This window comes from Eptesicus fuscus, chromosome 16, assembly GCF_027574615.1.
Source record: "Eptesicus fuscus isolate TK198812 chromosome 16, DD_ASM_mEF_20220401, whole genome shotgun sequence".
Classification (NCBI taxonomy): Eukaryota; Metazoa; Chordata; class Mammalia; order Chiroptera; family Vespertilionidae; genus Eptesicus; species Eptesicus fuscus.
In genome coordinates this window covers 41305151-41327464 of record NC_072488.1, presented here as the reverse complement: position 1 = coordinate 41327464, position 22314 = coordinate 41305151, and the positions used below count along the sequence as shown (strand labels likewise).

Genomic DNA, 22314 nt, shown 5'->3' with positions numbered 1-22314 from the left:
CTGGACCTTTTTGGTTGACCATGGAAATGAAGGTTGTTCACATCCTAACTAGAAGCAGGCATACTGTACAGTCGTTTTCTAAATGTTTGTAACTACACATTTGTCTCAAATCAGGAAGAAAAATGCTACTGACTGATTACTGGCATATAAATATACTCAAGTATCTCTCATCTTAAAAAAATTAATCCTCTCTGACCCCACATCTCCCTCCAGCTATTGACCAATTTATTTGCATTCCTCTTCATTACACAACTTCTTGAAAGAGTACTCACTTTTGCACTCTTCTGTCTTTCATGGTGGAGACGTTCTTCAAATGTGGAGTGACCTTTGGCTATTTTTCATAGTGAATGAGCGAGATTATAAGATTTGCTAGAAGCTCTGAAATGCATGTTGGGACATGCCAATTGGTCGATGACCAGCTTTTGTCCACAGGCTTTTTTGTGTGGAGCGTATATAATTTTTTCCCTCTCAGAGGTATTTATTTCTGTAGATAACTAGTTTTCAAACTCTTTCCTTGGGTGTTCTGTCTGAAATTGGCAAGGATGAGAGCTGAAAGTCACAATGTTTGTTATGCAGATGTCTCCATAATCTCCCACATCTAGTGTCTGACTGTAAAACCATTCTTGTTTAATTTTGCCAGAGAATATAATTCTCTGGTGGAGCTACAGAAAGGGTAGTTTTCAGAACATAGTGGAGGTGGGTAATTCTGAAGGTTGAATACCTTCCTCAGATAAACTTGTAAACAATATTCCAGTTTTCCTCATATAGCCCTTCCTTGACTTTTATAGTATCTAATACCTCCAGTTTTTTAGCTTTCCGGGGTTCTGGAAGGCTTCAAGGCCTGTTCCTCTTATCTTCTTCTGCAAGACTATATCTGACTTCTCTCCACACTGCTTACATTATTTCCCGCTCCTGTGTCTTCTTCTAGTCTCCATACAGTGTTTTTATGGTTGAACTATTTCTTAGTGTCCTCAATGATGGGCATTGTGGTTTTGTTTCATAGTCTTCTGGTTCGGGGTGCTTTTTGTGAGACAAATAACCAAAAATGTCTCTTCCCCTTATTTTAAAATTGAAATCCCTCACCTTTTAACCCATTCTGCTCTGCCTTTTTGTCTCCACAACTCTGCTGAATCTGCTTTTGTCAAGGTCACCAGTGATTTCCCCATTGTTAATCCATAGTCACTTCTCTGGACTCATTACTCAAAGCCTTACAGCAACAGACGCAGTTAACCTTTCCCTCAATTTAAAATGCTTTCTTCTCTTGATTTCCATTACAGGATATTCTCATCTGTGGTTCTTTCTCCCATTTCTGTGCAAGCTTTTCCTTCTCTTCTAGAACTCTAAAAATTGGAGTGCCCCAGAATTCAACCAGATCTCCCTATCTTCATACCTACAGGTTTAAGGTAAATTCATTATTTCCAAGACTTCAGTGCCATTCAATGTCGCACGGACTTTGGAAGAAGAGAGACTTGGAATTTAATCCTAGTTTTGCCACTTCCTAGGCATTTCAACTTCAGAGTTCTCAAATATAAAGTGAAGGTGTGGAACTGTTAAGATCTACCAGCTCCTTTTCAGCTCAGAATGGTGCATCAGATTTTATATAGGGACCAAAGGATAAGTAGAAACAGAACCTGGACATCGGCTGGGAAGTGGAGAGGCCATACTTGGCAGATAGGACATGGGGTCAAGTGCAGACCACTAACTGAAGTTCATGGAGAGGAACCCATCAATAATTTCCAAAGGTTGCAGCCTAAGCTAGCATAAAGGACAGGAGTGATAGTTTAATCACAGGACAACATGATGAATTTGTACAAACTCCTCTTCATACAACTCTATTTTGGTTGGTTATTCATTTGCACAGTGGTTTTCACCATGCATTTCCTATGGCATCACTTGGCTTCTGAAATAAATCCCTGTAAGACATTCCCCATCACTAACATTTTTCCCCCCAGTTGAACCATATTTTGCAGGAGATGGAAATGGACTCTATACCCAGGGTTGCCCAAATCTGTAGCTTTTTCCCCCCCATGAGAACCTTCAGTTTCATGCTCTTCTTAGTTCAATAGGGACTGGGTTTCTTCTGGTGCTGGCAACATATAAAATGTTCAGGTTCGTATAGTTGAGCTCAGTATTACTGACCACAATGAGCATAGGATAGAGTGACACTCTGCCAAGTCCTGTGAACAGAGACTGTGGAACCCACCGTCTTGGATGGAAGCAGAAAGTGCACAGCCCTAGGGCAGATGATCTGTTTTGGTCAGATCACACCTTTTTAGCATACGCTGGCAGAGGCTGCAGTCCTCGCCAAAGGACTTCCCTACCACCCTTTGGAGCAATATCGGGCTGCAGGTGGGAGCAGGTAGATGTACACTGTTCCATACCAGATAATCCAACCCACATGTCATATGTGGACACAGTCTGAGAAGAAGAGTTGGGGGATCATATAAGACATTGGGAGAATGTCAGGCAATGACAACTCTGATAAACCACTAGTGGGAGTACAAATTGGTGCAGCCCCTTTGGAGAATAACTAAATCATGCCCAATGAAGTTACATATTCACATATTATAAGACCTAGCAAATCAATCCCCAATTGTATATCATAAAGAAATTCTTGCTTCTTACTCTCCCAGGATACAGGTACAAGAATGTTCATTGTAGCCTTGTTTATAACAGCAAAGAAATTAGAAGCAAACTAACTGTCTATGAATAAGAGAACAAATAAGTATATGATGGTACATTATTATAATAGAAAACCCAATGCACAACAGTGTAAATGAAGCATGTATCTATGTAGAAAAAGTCTCAGAAACATAATGTTAAGCATAAAAAAAGCAAGTTCAAGAAAAATACAATATGACCATTAATTATAAAATTTAATATGAAAAATATATCATATACTGGTCACAGTTGTATAAAAATATCCAACATCCATTAAAATGATAAACTCCAAATTCACGATAGTGATTGTCTCTGATGAGAAAAGAGAAAGGGGAGTATACACAAGGCAGGTTAATACCTGCAAATTTTATTTCATTAGCATTGTGGTGCATAATGACTGTTCACTATCCTTTGTACACTTCTGTTGCACACAAATAATTAATAATTAACAAATTTGTTGAGGATGAGAAGCAAAGGCTAAACCTGCAGTTCACGAGGAGGCAGTGCTAAATCTAACACCTTGGGGTTGAATTAGGTGAGGGATAGTTGTGAACCTGCCTGATGTTGACCAATTGTGGAAACGATTTTGTTGGGTCACAGAAAATCTAGTAGTTTTGGCTGTGTAGCTTCAGAACTCTACCTACCATTTTTTGGTTCTGTTGGCTACTTCTGCAGTTTGCCTTGCTGGCTTCATCCAGACAAGACTATTTTTGAACCCTGCTTTGTCAATTTTTATCCTTTAAATGTATTTCCCACATGAGAGATAGTAGGTGAGGAAGGGAGGCAACATTTTCGGAGTCTCTATGCTGTGCCAGGGTCTCTGCTGGGCACTTTTTATGCAGTAATTCACAAAAGTGTCCCAACACCACTATATGGTGGGCATTACTATCTTGGCTGTACAAATGAGAAAACAGTTTCAGGGGAGTGCAGTAACGTGGAGCCCAGACTGGAACCCAGACTGGTCCTGGCACAAACCCTGCATGGTTTCTATTACATCTGTGGTGTCCAAAGTAGGCATAGGACACTGTGCTATACCCAAAGATACAGGAAACCTACCTAATATACATAGACATCTATCTATCTATCTATCTATCTATCTATCTATCTATCTATCTATCTATCTCTATCTATCATCTATCTATCATCTATCTATTTTCTGGAGTATAAATTGTACTCCAAAATTTGAGAAAGAACTCAACATGATTTTCATATAAAATCAAACATTGTAGACTAGACTACAAATGCACATACATTGTTAAGGTGAAAGGATGTTGAAGAATTTTCTTGCTTTTGATAAACCACTTTAAACTATACCTGAGAGGTCCACTTTTACTTTCTTTTACTAGCAGGGGGTACTCTAGAGGAAGAGCGTGAGAAACACTGGCCCACTCTTCTCTCACAAATCGGTCTGTTCCCCGACCTGCTCAACTGCTTCACGGTGGGGTCTCTTTACCATCGTTGAGACTCAGTATGAGTAGCCCTTTGGGTCCAGGGGTGGGAACATTTGGCCTGCAGGCAGTATAAGGCCCACAAAATCATTTGGTCTGGCCCTGCCAAGGCAACCGCAGACGGGACTCAAAATTCAATAAATCTAGAAGCTTTTTTCATAGTAACATAAATTTATATTAAGTGAATTATATTAAACGAATGATGTTATAAATATCCAAATGGCCCTTGGCAGTAAAAAGGTTCCTCACCCCTCCTTAAACAATTGCTTCCAGAGATAGTATTGCCTGGGCGCTCCTATGTAGGAGAGGCCTCTTTAGAACCATCAGACAAAGGAAACACTAACTTTTACGTGGCCTCATGCTGGAGCAGAATGTTCTACCTATATGCCTCTATAAAGTGACAGGACAGCCAAAAGCTTCAGCGAAGGAGGTAGGCCAGGCAGAGCTGGGGACACACTCTTTGAATTACTGTTGGATATGTGGGTGATTTGAGTGGGGGTGTATCCAGGAGGATTTGGGGTAATTCCTTAGCTGTTTGTCATAACCCCAGCAACAACCACAATAATAACAAGGACACTTGTTATTATATGCCTGGCATTGTTAATTCTTCTAACAGTTCTATGAGATAGGGACTATCATTATATTCATTTTTTAAAGAAATATGATTTTTATTGATTTCAGAGAGAAGAAGGGAGAGAGAGAGATAGAAACATCAATGATGAGAGTGAATCATCAATCAGCTGCCTCCTGCATGCCCCCTACTGGGATCGAGCCAGCAACCCAGGCATGTGCCTTGACTAGAAATCGAACTGTGACCTCCTGGGTCATAGGTTAATACTCAACCACTGAGCCACATTGGCTGGGCCATTACATTGATTTTACAGATAAGAAACAAAGACACAGAGTCAGAGAAGGCTGAAGGCAACTAACTCAGACCCCATGATATGATCCTTTAATCAACAGACTGGAGAATAAATGCTCTGCTCTATTTCTCTTAATTTTGTCATCAAAGCTTCTTGTATGTAAGTGAATAATTTCTCAAAATGGAACGAATCCCAGGTTTTTCAAGCACAAAGTATCTGAAGACTTTTTCTCTCTTATTTTATATTTAGAAAAGGCTTTTAGAACTGTCTCTTGGTAACAACAGCCTATAATCATTCTGCTCCAGGAATCAAGCGGTGTGTTCAGAATATGTCATTTTCCCCTGTGACACTAATGGCAAAACCACACTCCCAACCAAACCAGAAGATGACTGAGAGGGATAGAGAAGTGTGGTCTCTTGGTTTCCACTCAGCAGTTTGAGCCAAGCGTTCTTGGCTCTCACTGCAACTTCTTAAGCAGTAAGCAAGACACTTAACCTCTTCACCCCATCTGCGAAATGCTGATGCTACCTCCTTACCTCTCTCTTTGTGAGGAGTATTTCCAAGCTGAAGCTGTTAAGAGGCCACGAAGATAAAATGTGTAGAGGGCATATGTTCTCGGGGAACTGCTCTTTTCGGGGTTTAGGGTAGTGAATTGTGAATTGGATTTTTTAAAACTTAAAACCATACATAAGAGTAAAATTATGGGAAACCTATAGTATAGTGGTTGAGGGGTGGGGATGAGGTCATGATGCCTGGGTTAAAGTCTAGGTTTCTACACTTTTACAGCAGAGTGGCCTTCTCTGACTCAGTATCCCCACCTATATAATAAATAATATAGTTTCCATAACAACCTCACAGGGTAGGTATTATCATTTTTTTTATTATAGCTGAGAAAAATATTTTAAGATATTGGTACATAAGAAGCCATTAATAAAAGATTGTATATAGACTAAAAATGCATATGCATTATGCATTTGCACATATACATAGCGATTGCTTCCATTTAAGTATTCCACAGATAAGGAACAAGATAGCAGCATGCATACATGTGCAGTGAATTGGGTACATTATTTAATGGAGTAGGGGGAAACAATCACTAAATTTAAATATTTTAATTTTGTGAGTATAAAAAAAATTCTACTGCCACTGACTACTTAATATGAATTGGGGCAAATAATTCCATCTCTCTGAGAATGATTTTCCTTAGCAAAATGAGGCCAGTGGGTTGGATAAGACATAATAATTGCTTGACTTGTTGTTTTGTTATGCTTTGTTTTATAATCTTGCAAAGTTTATAAGAAAGGTGAAATTTTCAGTTAAAGATAGTGTTCTATGTCTACACATTTTAACTCCCCCCTTTCTGTCCAAAATGATGTAGAAACAGCTAACCTAACATAATAGGAGAAAATGTTTGTCATTGCTGGAAAATAGGTAAGGATGCCATATATGTGCCAGACACTTGGAAGAATTCCTGCAAAACTGGAGTGGCTGACATCACGGTGAAGGAAGGAGCTACCAGCCTGGAATTCCCGGACATGAGAAGAAAAGCCTGAGATTGGTGATGGGATAGGTTCTTAACATAGGGATCCAACATCTACACCTGATCATCTTCCGTTGGCTTCAGTTTCTTCCCTACCTTGGATATACTACTGGGTCTTCAGACTTTCCAGGAAAAAAAAAAGCTACATTATGTACATCTAAATGTTCCTGTCTTCTTTTAGCCTGGGATCTTCATATTTTCAACAAAGATTTACATGATGTCGGACAGACTTACCCCAAAACCCAGTACTGAAAAACATAGTTGTTTCTCTTTTGAGTCACTATACCAAGGAAATGTCTCAGAAGTTGGGAAGAAGAGGACCAATTTGAGGAATTTGAGAAAATTTCCCCTTTGAAATAAACTATTGTAAGAAACATACAACATTTCTAATTCATACTCATGATGAAGTTATTCCATCTCTACACAATATCAGGGACACACAAAGAAAAAATTCAGAATCAGGAAAATATTCATAGGGTTGAAAGACATTTGTCACTTAAAATATTTGAAATGAAAAATATAAAACATTGATGAAAGAAATTAAAGGCATAAATAAGTGAAAAGACAGCCTGTGTTATGGATCAGAAGACTTAATACTATCAGGATGATAATAGGATCCAAAGTGATCTATAGATTTAATGCAATCCTTATCAAAATTCCAATGGCATTTTACAGAAATAGAAAAAATTATCCTAAAATTCATATAAAATCCTAAGGGATCCCAAATAGCCAAAACAATTTTGATAAAGTAAAAAAGTTGAAAGACTCACACTTTCTCATTTCAAGACTTACTACAAATCCACAGTACTCAACGCAGTGTGGTACCAGCATAAGGAGAGACAAAATAGACCAATGGAATAGAATAGAGAACCCAGAAATAAAACTTTGCATATCTGGTCAAGTCATTTTTGACAAAGTGTCAACCATCCAATGGGGAAAAGGCAAGCTCTCCAACAAGTGGTGCTGGGAAAATTAAATATGCATTTGCAACAAAATAAAATTGGACTCTTATTTTAAACCACATACAAAAATAACTCACAATGAATCAAGAACCTAAATGTAAGAGACACAACTATAAAACTCTTAGGAAAAAAACATAGGGCAAGAGTTTTATGACACTGAATTTTGCAGTGATTTCTTGGGATATGACATCAAGTACAAGCAAATTTTTTTGTGCATCAAAGGACACTATCAACAGAGTGAAAAGATAACCTGTTGGATGAGAGAAAATATTTGCAAGTAACATATTAGATAAGGGATTAATATCCAGACTATATAAAGAACTCTTAGAACTCAATGACAAAGAGAACCCAATAAAAAATGGACAAAAGACTTGAATAAACATTTTTCCAAAGAAGATATACAAATGTACCAATAATCACATGAAAAGGCATTCAACATCACTAATTACTAGGGAAATACAAATCAAAACCATAATGAGAGACCATTTCACACCCATTAGGATGGCTGTTATAAAAAACAAACAAACCCAGAAAATAACAAGTGTCAGAAAAGATGTTGCGGTATTCCTTGTAGATTATTGGTAAAATGTAAAATGTTGCTGCCACTGTGAAAAACAGGATGGCAGTTTCTCAAAAAAAAAAAAAAAAATCAAACAGCAATTCATTTCTACATATAATCCCAAAAGAACTGAAAACAGAAACCTGAACAGATATTTACATGCCAATGTTCATAGCAAAATTATTCACAACAGACAAAAGGTGGAAACAACCCAAATGCCCATTGACAGATGAATGGATAAACACAATGTGGTATACACAAACAATGGAATATTATTCTGCCTTAAAAATGAATGAAATTCTAATACCTGCCACAATATGGATGAAACTTGAAAATATGCTAAGTGAAATAAACCAGACACAAAAGGACAAATATTATATGACTCCTCTTATATGAGGAATCTAGAATAGGCAATCCATAGACATAAAAAGTAGAATAGAAATTGCCAGGGGCTGGTGGGAGTTTCAGTTTAAGATGATGGAAAAGTTCTGGAGATGGATAATCGCACAACTTAATACCACTGAATTGCACGCTTAAAAGTAGTTAAGATAGTAAGTTTTATGATACATGAATTTTACCACAATAAAAAAATGCAATGGAAGCCATGAACAGTAAGTGGAATACTGCAAAAACAAAACAAAACTTAAACTGGAGAATTACAGGACCAGAGTGAATCATTTGCCAAGAATGCAAAGAAAAATGATAGAGATTAAAAATTATAGTAGAATATAAAAGAGTTATTGGATAAATTCAAGACTATAATGCACAGACAAGAAAAAGTAATAATAAAAGGAATAATAGAAAAATTTTGTAAGCTGAAGAAGCTTATTAAATTGTCAGAGGAAATAGCTCAAGTCCTACACAAAGTATTACACAAAATTGATAAGAGAACCCACACCTAGACATATTCTCTAGACTTTTTAAAAATTCCAAAGATAAAGAAAAATAATTTTTACAAGCATCCAGGAGGAGAAAATAACACAAAACAGAAAGCATTAAAGGGACAAACAGGTTATTTTATGTTGATTGGAAATATATTCCATAATGATAATACATGTAAGCTAAATAATTTAATATAAATTATAAAACAATGTGTTGGATATTCAAGTGAAACATAGTGGAAAGTTTAAAATTATTTCTGTCTTCACAGATCAAGTAAACAAAAAAAATTTGATAAATTTAATACGATTTTACATAAAACTTCTTATTCATCAAAGTATGCATATTTTCTAACATTCATGGATGATAAACAAAACTTAATCATAAACTAGTCCACCAACAAAATTAATAAATTTTAAAAGCAGAAATTATATAAACCACATTTTCTAATAAAATGCAATGACTCTTGAAATTGAGAAAAATATTTTTAAAATTATGTGGAAATTGTGAAATACTTTGTAAATCATATTAAATCAAATATAAAATTATAAATGCAAACTATTTAGAACATAATGAGAACAGTACATGTCAGAGTATGTGATATTCAACAAGAATGAGATTTAGAATATAATTTATATTAATAATAACATTTATTATTAAATAAGAAATAATATAATAAATAAATTTCCAATTCAAGGAGCCAGAAAAACAGATGAAATAAAAAATAAGAAGCAGAAGACAGGAGTTAATAGAAGTAAAAGAATAAAATAATGAATCATAAAACAAAACAAATACATAAGAGAACTGATGAGTAAGTTTAAGAGACAAACTATTGAGTAATTTGAATGGGGAAATAAGAGAAAATAAATACCTTTACATGAATGTAGGAAAAGGAATATAACCACAGGTACATAAGAGATTTTGAAAACTAAAAAAGTGTGTTATAAACTTAAAATATCAATACATTGGTACTTTCTACCACTTCTCAAGGTGAAAAATATGGTAACATAAGTCATATAAGAATTTAAGATAACTGTCAAAGAGCTTCTTTAATAATGATCTAGGCTTAGATTGTTTTCCTCTGAGTAGTATCAAACCTTGAACAAACACATACTTTCTACATTAGTTAAGATATTCCACAGCATATGAAAAGACTGCCAATTCATTTTAATGAACTCACATAATCCTTTTACCCCTAGGCTGACAAAGATAGTATAAAATAAAACTCCTGAACACTCTTAGTATTAAATGTTGATAAGCAACATCTTCAGGCTTATAGTAAATCAAATCCAGAAATATAATGAAAAAATAAACCATGAAAAATAAAATTTATTCCATGAATGTAATTTTTCACCAGGAAATCATTTGATTTGAATTTTTCAAATGGAGAGGAAGGACAAAGATAATAAAAGAAGAAAGCTATAATTATCTTGATATGACCAAAAAGTATTTAATAAAACAACATTTATTTAATACAAAAAAATTAAATAAAATTGGGAGAATAATTCCTAAATATAGTAAATGAAATATCTCTATGAACTCAATATCCAATGAAGTACATAATTATGAAATATAAGTCATCCCCATTAAAATTTGAAAATTTTATTTGTAATAAGACACACAAGAAGATATAACAGCTATAAATATTGGAAAAGAGAATAGAAGTTATTATTAATTACAAATAGTTCAACTATTTTACCTAAAAACCACTCCAAAATTAACTGGAAAGTATTGGAACCCATAAAATGTTTCATTAAAATGATGGAAGCCTGGCCAGTGTGGTTGAGCATGGACCCATGAACCAGGAGGTCAATGGTTCAATTCTCGGTCAGGGCACATGCCTGGGATACTGGCTTGATTCCCAGTAGAGGGAGTGAAGGAGGCAGCCAGCCTATCAATGATTCTCTGTCATCATTGATGTTTCTATCTCTCCCTCCCTCTTCCTCTCTCTGAAATCAATAAAAAAATTTAAACATTTTAAAAATATGGAGTGAGAAATAAATGTATAAAACCAATAGTTTTTCCCCAAACCAGTTTTTCTTAACAATTTTGGGATCATAAGCCTTTTCTGATACAAACTATAATCTCTCTGACTTGCAAATTTTAAAAAATAATTTCACGGAGCTCAATAAAAGCCCATGGACTCCAAAATTATAGGTTAATTGCTCTATAGTAAGTGGTAATTTAAAAAATACAACAGAAAATAAATTATTCACAGTGGGGGGAAAAATCTTTAAAGTGCCTAGAAATAAACGTAGGAAACATTGTATGAGACTGATCTAAAGAAAATATCAAAACCTTACTGAGGGACATAAACGAGCAGTGACATATCCTTAAATAAGCTAGATATAGTAAAATGCAATGCCATTTTGCTAACATTATTCTATATTTTTTCATACAATTCAAATGAAAAGTCGCCAGAATATTTTGGAACATAATAAAAATTATTTAAAATACACATTGTAAAAAACAACAGACAGAACAAAATACTAAACACCAGGGAAATTTTCACCCAACATTAGAAGTGAGGAATGACTAGTCTTCCAGATGTTAAAACTAATTAAAATATGTAATTTTGTTCTAACATGGGAACAGACAGAAATGCGGTACATCAGAATAGAAAACATAGCAATGGAGCCAAGTTTATGGAAGGGTTTAACTTTTCACATTGGTAGCAAATGATTATTCAGCAAAATGGTATTGGAAAAACTGTCTAAACACTTGGAGAAAATATGATTCATCTTGGTGTTACACTGTACATCAGAATAAATTCTAGAAGAGGTAAAGATCTAAATGTAAAAAAATTACAGAAAATACTGTAAGTAAAGAGAGTCATAAAAGGACAATAACAGCCCAATCACAATTATGGTGCTAAATTTCTGAATAAAACACAGAAATAGAATTCAGCTCTACATTATAATAATAATATATTACAACCAAGTATAACCATAAATGCAAGAATGATCCAATATTAAAAAATATTATTAATGCATTTCACTGTATTAGTAGGTCAAAGAAAAATATGATCATCTCAATAGATGCCAAAAATGCATTTGATTATATTTAATATCTATTCCTGATTTCTTTTAAAGTAAAAGTTGGACTTCCTTGATGTGATCTCATTTCCAAATGAAACATTTAAAGTATTTCAATGAAGATCAGGAAAAGACATTCCAGGGAGTTTTTAGGAAATTATATGCAGTAATTAACACTAAAATAATCAATTCTAATAGTACTTAAATTAACATTCTATCCTTTATTATGCTAATGAAGAAGCCTAAAAATTTTGTTACAGTTTGTTTATTGCTTTGCAAACTGATGAAGCTAAGAAATCTTGGAAGAGCAAAGCACATGAGTTGGACCAAATCCAGAATCCAGAATCAAAATACTAGTTCTGCCATTTTTATTATTTGACCTTAGCAAGTTATCTACTCTCTAAATCTCAGTGTCATTACCAGTAAAATTAAAGTAACAGCAGGTAAGATGGAGCAAACTTGCCCCTGCCTATCACTCCTGCTGATTACTAGTATAACAAAACTCTGAAAAGGATTAAAAAGCAAACACACCAGGGCTCTGCAAAGTAAACAAAGCAGGTGGACTGAGGAAAGCAGTTAAAACCTGGAGGAATAATGCACACAAACATGAACCCCAATTTGTTTTCCTCTTTTTTCTCATGCCTTTAATCTGAGTGTGGTCTCAGTACATGGCAGTGGCCTGGGATGTTACCTAAAAGGTCTAGAAAGTCCCCATATTTCTGGCCTCTGGTGAAAGGGCACCTTGTGGCTAAAAGAATGCAGAGGAACTCTCCATTTTTATTTCTATTTTATTACTCCTGGCTTTGCTCCAAGGGTGGCCCAAGTAGAGAACTGTATGAAGCAATGTGATGGCCAAAATGCCAGGAGAAACCCCATTTTTCTTGCTAGAAGATGACTTGGAAAGAGGGGCCTCAGTGGGTAAGATAGTACTGAAGAATGCTGGAGAGGAGAGAGCTGGAGAAGGGGGTACCTTTAATTCTGTGTATGAAGTTATGTAAGTCCCAGGTTCATCTTGAACTACACATGTAGAGGATAGACCCAGTGCAGCTTAGCAAAGCCTTTGAAAATGGGGCAAAGATAAAAACAACCACCCACAGAAGAATTGAAAGAACTTGTGGTCTGAACCTAGCCAGGGTGATTTCTTACCAAGCAAACAAAGAAAAAAAATTTCTCCAGAGGATTTGAATATGACTAAGAGTCTAAACAACATAATATCACAAACTTCTAGGATATAATATAAAATTACTCGACATACTGAGTACCTAGAAATGTGACCAATTCTTAAGGGAGAAGACAATTAAGATGGCAATTCTGAGCTGTTGGAATTAACAAACAACTTAAAACAGTTATTAACTATGTTGTTATTAACAGTTAATAACTATGTTGCATGAGGTAAAGATAAACACGTGAAGTAAATAGAAAGATAAAAGTTCTCAGCAAGAAATAAAAATTTTTAAAAGAACCAAATAGACACTTTAGGACTAAAAAACACAGTATCTGCAGTAAAAAAAATTAAATAGATGAGCTCAATGGCAGAATAGAGATGACAGAGGTGAGAGTCAGTGAACATGAAGCTAGATCAATGGTAATGATGTAATCTGAAGAACAGAAAGATTGAAGAAGAACCAAATAGAGGCATGTGGAATAATATCAAAAGGTCTAACTTTTGTGCCACTGGAGTCCCAGAAAAAGAGGAGAAAATGACAAGTGCAGAAAAAATTGCTACAAATTCCCCAAATTTGGTGAAAGACATAGTTTATAGATTTGAGAAGCTCATCAAAGCCAAAATAGAGTAAACTCAAAGAAAATCATGCCTAGACACATCATGATCACACTGCTGAGAATTAAAGATAAAAATAAAATATTAAAAACAGTAAGTGAAAAATGGCATATTAGATATAAAACAGTGAATCAAATGACCACAGAGACTGCATTAGAAATTGAAGTAATAATGGCTATATAGGGATAAGATAAGAAATAATACATAAAGCACTTAGCATATAAAAGACACAAATGATATTGATTCTCATAGTAAATCTACATTTTGGCACCTCACATTTATTTTTCACTCTATTTCTTCAACCTTCTCATGGTTCCCCCTATGTGATTTGATCCCAAGAAGTGGATGCAAATATACCTTTGATATTATTTCTATTTACCCCAAATCTTTTGTTATTGTTGAAATGAGAATCTCTGCTAATTCATGTCTTATTCTTAAACAAGTTTTAAAAACTCTGTATGTTTCCTCAATCACTACATATAATAATGCATTTTAAACTGTCTTATAGGGATATTGTGAAGATCAAATGAGATATAGAAAAAATATACAAATTTCTGTGACCAACTAAAACACTGAAAGTCATATATTTCAGAAATAGTACCAGCTTAGAAGTTCTGAGAGCCTAATTCTTGTAGCCACTCGTATGAGAAAGTATTTTAGAGAGAGATGGCTTGCCCCCATTTTCACCGAGGTTGATAAGGTTGGGGATGTGTCAGGAAACCATGTCATGCTTTGTTAGTTGACTCACAGGTTAGGCTAAGCAGTCACCACATGAAACCCTTACAGCCTTTAGGAAAGCATTTCTGGCTGTTGTTTACTACATTATCAGCCCTTAATTATTAAATCCTGCTTCTAGCAAACAGCACATTCTAACCTCTGTCTTCTCCTTCGCACAGGAAACTAGGGGTAGTGAAGTGAAGGCACAAAAAATTAGATTGAAAGTAGGATTCAGATGAGTACTTTGAACTAGCAGAACCAAAATGGATCTCAAAACCTGGTGTTCCATGAGTGTTTATAAATCTGTGACCTTCCCTCTGCCCTCCCCAACTTCCCAAAGGTCGTGAGCAGTAGCACACAAAATATCCTCAAGGGATGTGATGTGTGAATTGGTCTCTTGGCCAAACTCTTAGTCATGGAGTGGGTGGAATCATCACCAAGAAGCAGCAGTAGGCAGCCCCGGGCTGTAGGAAAATGTGAAGAATGGATGAAAGGGAAATTTTCTCTGAATAAAAGACATCTCCACAAAACAATGCCTGAGAAAGATTCAAAGACTGAGAAAGATTAGGAGTCTTGAATAGAGACCCCACGGATGAGAGACACTTTTTCAGAGCTTTTTAAAATCCTTGGCCAATATTTTTTAAAAAGGTCATAGGTTTCTTGGGCTTTGTGATTCTCTGTTTATTAATGTAAGGCAGCAAAATAGAGTGGGAAAATGTGGAGCCTGCGACCAGTGTGGGTTCTGCTTGCTATCCTTAGGAACAAGATATGGCTTTGATACCGTTGTAGTTTAGCCTAGTTACCGTACTTTCCGGCGTATAAGATGACTTTTTAACCCAGGAAAATCTTCTCAAAAGTAGGGGGTCTTATACGCCAGAAAATACGGTAGGTTAGAAAAATCTCTGACAATGTTTATCACATTGCTTAAAACCCAAATACCGTATTTTCTGGCGTATAAGACCCCCGACTTTTGAGATTTTCCTGGGTTAAAAAGTCGTCTTATACGCCGGAAAATACATATTAATAAATGCACACGGGCAAAGGGAAGGCCAAACATTATAGCCATTTATGCAGCTTCACCAGGAAGCTGCAGTTTAGATGCATGCCCAATAAATTCAGGGTGAAATAGGGAAGGTACTTGTCTGTCAGTCACACCTGGGAACTGGTCATTGGCCAGAGTAGGCACAGCCACTACAAGCGTGGGAAGATATAAGATATTGAATCTCCTAAACAAAGGAGTTTGCTCTCCTGGTTCATGTTCATGCGCTTTTGTGTTTTTGGGACTCTTGTTGCAGGCAGTAAGTTCTCTCGGCTCCCTTGCATTCACCCACATGGCCCACACACACAGGACTGATAGACTGCAACTAGCCTAATGCTAACCTGGAACCCGCTTCACCATGGAAGGAAAACTTGGGACACTGGCTTTGCTGATTTCCCAGCTGCACATCTTCCAGGACTGGATTAAGGGAAATGGAACTTTGGAAACCAAGAGATATAATTCCATGCAAATAAAAATTATTCATCCTCCTGTGTGAGTCTCAGAAAATTCTTTTTCTCAAGATATTGTTAAGGATCCGACCCCCAGCACCAAGTGGGGAAAGTAATCCTCCACTTTCACTGATAATAGCTTCAGTTTCTCCTTTTATTAATAAGGAATAAGAAACTCCTGTGTGAGGTTTTTTAAACCCTCATCTGAGGATATGTTTTTTATTGATTTTAGAGAGAGAGGGGAAGAGAGAGACAGAGGGAAACATTGAAGTGAGAGAGAAATATCGGTTGCCTCCCATATGCACCCCAAACCCACAACCTAGGTGTGTGCCCTGACTGGGAATCAAACCCACAACCTTTTGGTGCACGGAATGATGCTCCAACCAAATAAGCCACCCAGACAGGGCAGAAACTCCTGTTTTTAAAATAGGTTTCTGTTAATCTCAAATGCATATATGCATATCCTATATAATAAAAGGGTAATATGCAAATTGACCCTAACGGCAGAATGACCAGGAATGACTGGTCTCGCTATGATGTGCACTGACCACCAGGGGGCAGACACTCAACACAGGAGCTGCCCCCTGGTGGTCATGTGCTCCCACAGGGGGAGCTCCGCTCAGCCAGAAGCTGGGCTGAGGGCTGCGAGCATAGCAGTGGTGGCAGGAGCCTCTCCTGCCTCCTTGGCAGCGCTAAAGATGTCTGACTGCAGCTTAAGCCAGGGAGCGGACCTAAGCTGCAATCGGACATCCCCCGAGGGCTCCCAGGGTGCCAGAGGGATGTCTGACTGCCAGCTTAGGCCCTATACCCTGGGGAGTGGACCTAAGCTGGCAGGTGGACATCCCCCGAGGGGTCTCAGACAGCAAGAGGACATAGGCCGGGCTGAGGGACTCCCCCCCCCCCCCCCCGAGTGCATGAATTTTCATGCACCGGGCCTCTGGTAATAGATACTGATGAAAGAGAAATAGGGGTTGAAAGCATCTAGATGGTATGAAGTACTCCTTTTGTTACAGATAGGAAACAAAGATATGGAGAAAAATGGGGACTAGCTCCGATTTGCTGTGTCATTGCAAAATCCAGAACACCTTACTCTGTCCTGTTAGTTTTAGAAGAATGTTATAGAATAAACTCTTCCTGCCCTCCCTAGACTTACCCTTCCTCCTTCCCTTTTTCCAATATGTCTGTTCATAAGTCCCACATGTTCCCCCCACCCCAACCCAATGGTGCGTCTCTCATGGGGACCACATTAATTTTTAAAAAGTAGACAAAGTTTCATTAACTCAAAACTGTCATCTCTACTCTCTATATACCATGCTAACTATGAATGAATGATAACATCTCTGTAAGCACTAGTATTCATCTACAGGTGGTAAAATCCAAAATAATATTTTTGTTAAGCTAGGTATAACAAATCCTTTTATGTCAACAGCATTTTCCCACACTTGATTCAAATTTCCTTTTATTTTGTGGTATTATAAACCCTCCCTTTCTCTTTCCTGCCTTAGTAATTATGTATGACAATATTTCAAGTTCTTCCCTCTCTCACAGTGTGCTTATTATATGTCTGAAACCTTAACCCACAAAATAAATCTAATTAAAAGAAAAGAAAATATAGTCCCCAAAGAAATGGTTTTGCTAACATTTTGCTCCAAGTTAACAGACCGAGTCACCAATCAAATGTAAGATTTACCTTAATGTGATTTAGTCATTTATAAAATTTCACCAACATCAGGAAATTCTATCAAAATCATCACAGAGTAAACTAGCAGATGGATCAACATGCAAAGTTCAAGGCTTAAGTGAAAATAGAGAACTATTAGATTAAAATGATCGACAGGTCAAGGTTGGCAGTAGGGCAGAAATAGGAGAACTACTCAAGGAAAGATGAGCATTTTTATGACAGGGAGGGGCATGCTTACCTATCTTCTGTTAGCTTCATTAGGGTTGTTCCTTGAGTAGAGAAGACAATAAAGGACATTCTTAGCTGTGGGCTGGAAAGGAAAAGAAATTCTATTAGGGCCAATAGAAAGACTGTGGAATGCCATTCTCGTCCAGGCTTCCTCCCTGCCCTGCCCTTTATATTAAGGCTGCCCAAACTGAGGACCTACAACCCAAGGGGCTTCCATCGTTGGTGTAAGCATTTAGCCAGCAGCAGACTTGAAGCTATGGACCAAAGAGAAGACCCGTGTTGTCTGCCTGGAGACTGCTTCTGATTCAACACCACCACTCAGTGAGTGCGGATTATAAGGAAGAAAGCTAAAATTCATCATGGCCTGTGCTGTGTCTGAAGAAGTGTGTCCGTAGGAGAGGACTGGTCTGCATGGTGTCTACAAAAAGGGGATCTCAATAGACAGAATTTGAGAGCGTCTCCACAGTCATCTGGTGTACCCTATAAGGAAGAGAGTGTCTCAGATAGTTGCAGCTAGTTCCCATCAGCCATTAAGATCACATGTGAGCTCCTTCTGCTCTGAAAGTAGGATCACCATCAGCTTTTGATTTCTACTTGGCTTCCCAAGGAGGTTATCTGATAAGGAGAGAATGTGCTGATGGGCCACAAGCATATCTATTCCAGTTGATAGTTATATTTCTCATTAGTAATTAATATATTGGCATGATTTTTATACAGCAGTACTTAGAAGCTTTGTCAATGTACAACTGACAAATTTTACCTGTTCTGGGAGTCAGAACAACCTCTCAGCTAAGGACCAAATATGCTTCTGTCTGCAGGATGGACTGTCAGACTGCAGGGCTGTCGCTGGGTGGCCAACTGGTTCATCCAATAGCACCAACCTATTTCTTCACAATGCAATAACCTCCCAAACCTGATCTGGCCCCAACTATTATAGCTCTCACTTCCTAAATGTCCCTCTTTTTTTTTTTTTTCCATCTCTTAGCTTAAGAACTTGACCTCAGTTATCTGACCACTGCAGTTATTGCCTAGGGATGACCCCTTATCTATCATCATTCCTTGTTTCCCTGCCCCCAGAATTATTTTCCAAAAATATAAATCAGATGTTGTCAATCATTTGCAATAAAACCTCTAATGGCTCCTATTGCTTCCAGGATGAAGTCTACATTCATTACCCACCATATGTTTGAAGCATCTTTGGAAACCGTTAGCACGGTATTTAACGCTTGGTAGGAGCCCAAGCAATACCTGGTGTACTGAATATCGGTTTCGTGAAATAGACTTAGGTTCTCTGTGCATGACACCATGCTACCTGTTACTACCTCACCGGTGTTGGCCCAGCAGGATACCATGTCCTAAATAACAATAATAATGATCATACTAATTATAGCCAAACTTATCAAGTGCTTACTCTGTGCCCGACACTATGTTAAGTGATCTGCCAGTATTGTCTCATTAAATTTAGAACAACTTTGTGAGGTCAGTACTGTTATTGTTCTTACTTTTCACAACAGAAAATTGAGACCCTGGAAGATAAAGGTCACACAGTGGGAGAACGGTGGATTTGGGGCTTGAAACCAAACATTCTCATTCTAGAACTTGGGCTCTTAAGCGCTGTAGGACACTGCCTCCCTTATAGAGAGCTCAGCTCTTGGAAAGAATACAGTGTAGATGTGGGAAACGTAGGTCTCCAAGAGGCCGTTGGTATATGAGTCTGGGCTTAGAGACATAATTTTGGAGTTCTCAGCATACTCAGCATGTGAGTAAAACTGTTCAAAGAGAGTGTCAACAGCAAGGAGGAATGTGAGCCAAATTGAAAACCAACATCAGCATTTACAGGCCTGGCTCTGGTCAGTGAGATGAAAGGAGAACTGGAAGCCAGAGGAAGAGAGAATTTCAAGAAAAGATAAACCTGACTCAAATGGGGCTCCTCTATCCAGCTGAAGAAGCTGCAAGGCGCTCACTGGCTCTGTCCTCTAGGGCACCATGTAGTGCCTTGGCGAGAACCAGCAGCTGGAGGTGGCTATAGCAGCCAGTTGGCAGTGAGTCAAGGGATGAATAAGAAGCTAAGTGAAATAAGCCAGTCAGAGAAAGGCAAGTATCACATGATCTCACTTGTATGTGGAATCTAATGAACCAAATAAACTGACAAAATAGGTCCAGAGTCATAGAAGCATGCAAAAGACTATTTCAGAGGGTGGGGGTGGGGGGATCACTAAAGAACTTATATGCTATATAAGGAAGGCCTGTGGAGGAGGCAGGAGTAGGTAGAGGGGGTTAATGGGAGAAGAAAAGGGGACATCTGTAATACTTTCAATAATAAGGATAAATTAAAAAAAAGAAGAATATGGAGACAGAGCGAGTCTTTAAGGATATTTGAGTGAGAACACCAGTAAGATATGTCAGTATTGACAGGAACACATGACCAAGAGATTTGTTGCTTCTCCTTTTTAGACGAGGGGCAGTAGAGATTAGTTTGTGTCTATTAGAGATTAGTTTGTGTCTATTAACAGTGGAAATGGAGGCAGGGGGGATGTAGAGAAAACATAAAAAAGAAATAAAGACCTGGAGGAGATTGGAAACAGTGGGATAAAATGGACTACAATGCAGGAACTGGCCTGAAACAGTGGGGTACTTGAATCTCAGAGACGGTGGGAAGGACATGCATGCATCTTGTGATAATGCATGGAACTTGAGATAATCAGTTGTTTGCTATTCTCCAGGTTCCTGGTGAAATAGGAAGTGAGGCTCCTTGCTGAGAGTGATGGGTGTGAGGTGTAGCTTGGAGGCTTAAAGAAAATGGTGAAGTTAAGACTCACTATTAGGACAACGGGAGGGGGTTGGAATAAAGACAAATAATAGGACTTGAAATTTCAAGGATCTCACTGAAATGAGAAATGATATACATATTTATACCGTTATCAATCACTGTTATTGAATAAACTTCCCCTCTGCAGTATCAGCTTCCTAGACTATTTATTACAATAATAAATAAAAACCAGTTATCCCTTTTCAAAATGTATTCACTTACTCAAAATTATTGACTGATCACATACAATGTGTCAGGCACTGTTAGGGGCACGTGGGCTGCAGCTATCAATGAAATAGTCTCTCCTGCTTGGAGTTGGCATGACAGTAATGTCTTGGTGCCACACTTGGATGGGGCCCATAGCCAGGGAGGACAGTGGAGATAACCAGAGGAAAGGGCCTCGAGGTCTGGGTTAGGTCACGTCAATGCTCCTCAGTTTCTTTATCTATAAAATGAGAGGATTGGATTAAGTGGTCTCATAGCTCCCCTAACCCCTCCCTCTAACTTCCTTTGATTCTAAGATACTGAAGTGTCTGGAATTGCTGAAGGAACTGGCAAAGAGAAGTGTCTAGCACCCACTCTAAATTGGGTGCTGGGCTAGTTGGTTTGCACATGTTTTCTCCCATAATTTTTACATGCAAACTAGGGTTCAGCCGAGTTAATTACTAGGGTTGCACAATGGAGCTTAGATTCAAATCTACATCTGCCTAACTTCAAAGCTTTTCCCAGTAGACTCCTCTGCTTCTGGGGGAACAGAAGGCCAGAAGGGCAGAGACAGCAGATACTGTCGAGTGTCTGGAGGCGATTTGTTTTCTATCACTCCACAGGATCAATGGATAAAAGTGCAGGAAAGGATATTTTGGCTCAATGACAAAAAGACCTTTCTGGAAACTGGAATTGTCCAACGGGCAGCAGTTTCTCACCAGAGCTATTAAAGTTGAGAGGGAATGCCTCTTGGAATAGATAAGTTGGTAGGTTGTTCCTTTCAATTCTAGGCTTCTAGAAGTCTCTTAAATATTTTGCATTTAATGCCACCTATGTATCTGCTTCTTTCCTTTCTCTCGACTTCCCCCCATTCACCTCTCTCCTCTCAGCATCTGTTTTTCTCATTCATCGGGGTGTAGCTGCTTCCTGCTGCAGCTTCCAATTTTTGGTATCACAGAGAGGACATCTCCCTCCAAACTGGCAGGCAGGTACATGTTGAGATTGTTAACTGAATTTGGAGGGAACATGTTTGTCATCACCCTGATCTCAGAGAAGAACTGTCTTCCAGAGATAAAGAACTTCATTCAAAAAGTGTATGGTTACTCATATTGGCTGGAAGACTTTACAGAGGCCATCAGCAGGAGAGGAGCTGCTTTATTATTATTTTTTTATTTTTTTAAAGTTATTTTTAGAGAGAGAGGAAAGGAGGGAGGGAGGGGGAGAGAGAGAGAGAGAGAGAGAGAGAGAGAGAGAGAGAGAGAGAGAGAGAGAGAGAGAGAAACATCAGTGTGAGAGTGAAACATCAATTGGCTGCCTCCTGCATACCCCCCTACCAGGGATGAAGCTGACTGGGAATGGAACCCACAACATTTGGTGCATAGGACGATGCCCAACCAACTAACAGAGCCACTTTGGCCAGGATGAGAGGAGCTGTTTTAGAATTTACAATTGGAAACAAT

At 37.8% G+C, this 22314-nt stretch overlaps 1 protein-coding gene across 2 annotated transcripts in view; it reads right to left on the bottom strand.

Moving 5' to 3' along the window:
- The window catches only part of ANTXR1 (ANTXR cell adhesion molecule 1), a 223807-nt gene that overhangs the window by 178164 nt on the left and 23329 nt on the right, over nt 1-22314 (bottom strand). For both annotated transcript variants that reach the window (XM_054728105.1, XM_054728107.1), the window contains exon 3: nt 17852-17923. In XM_054728105.1, the coding sequence (XP_054584080.1) occupies nt 17852-17923 (72 nt within the window). The remainder of the gene's footprint in view (nt 1-17851; nt 17924-22314) is intronic.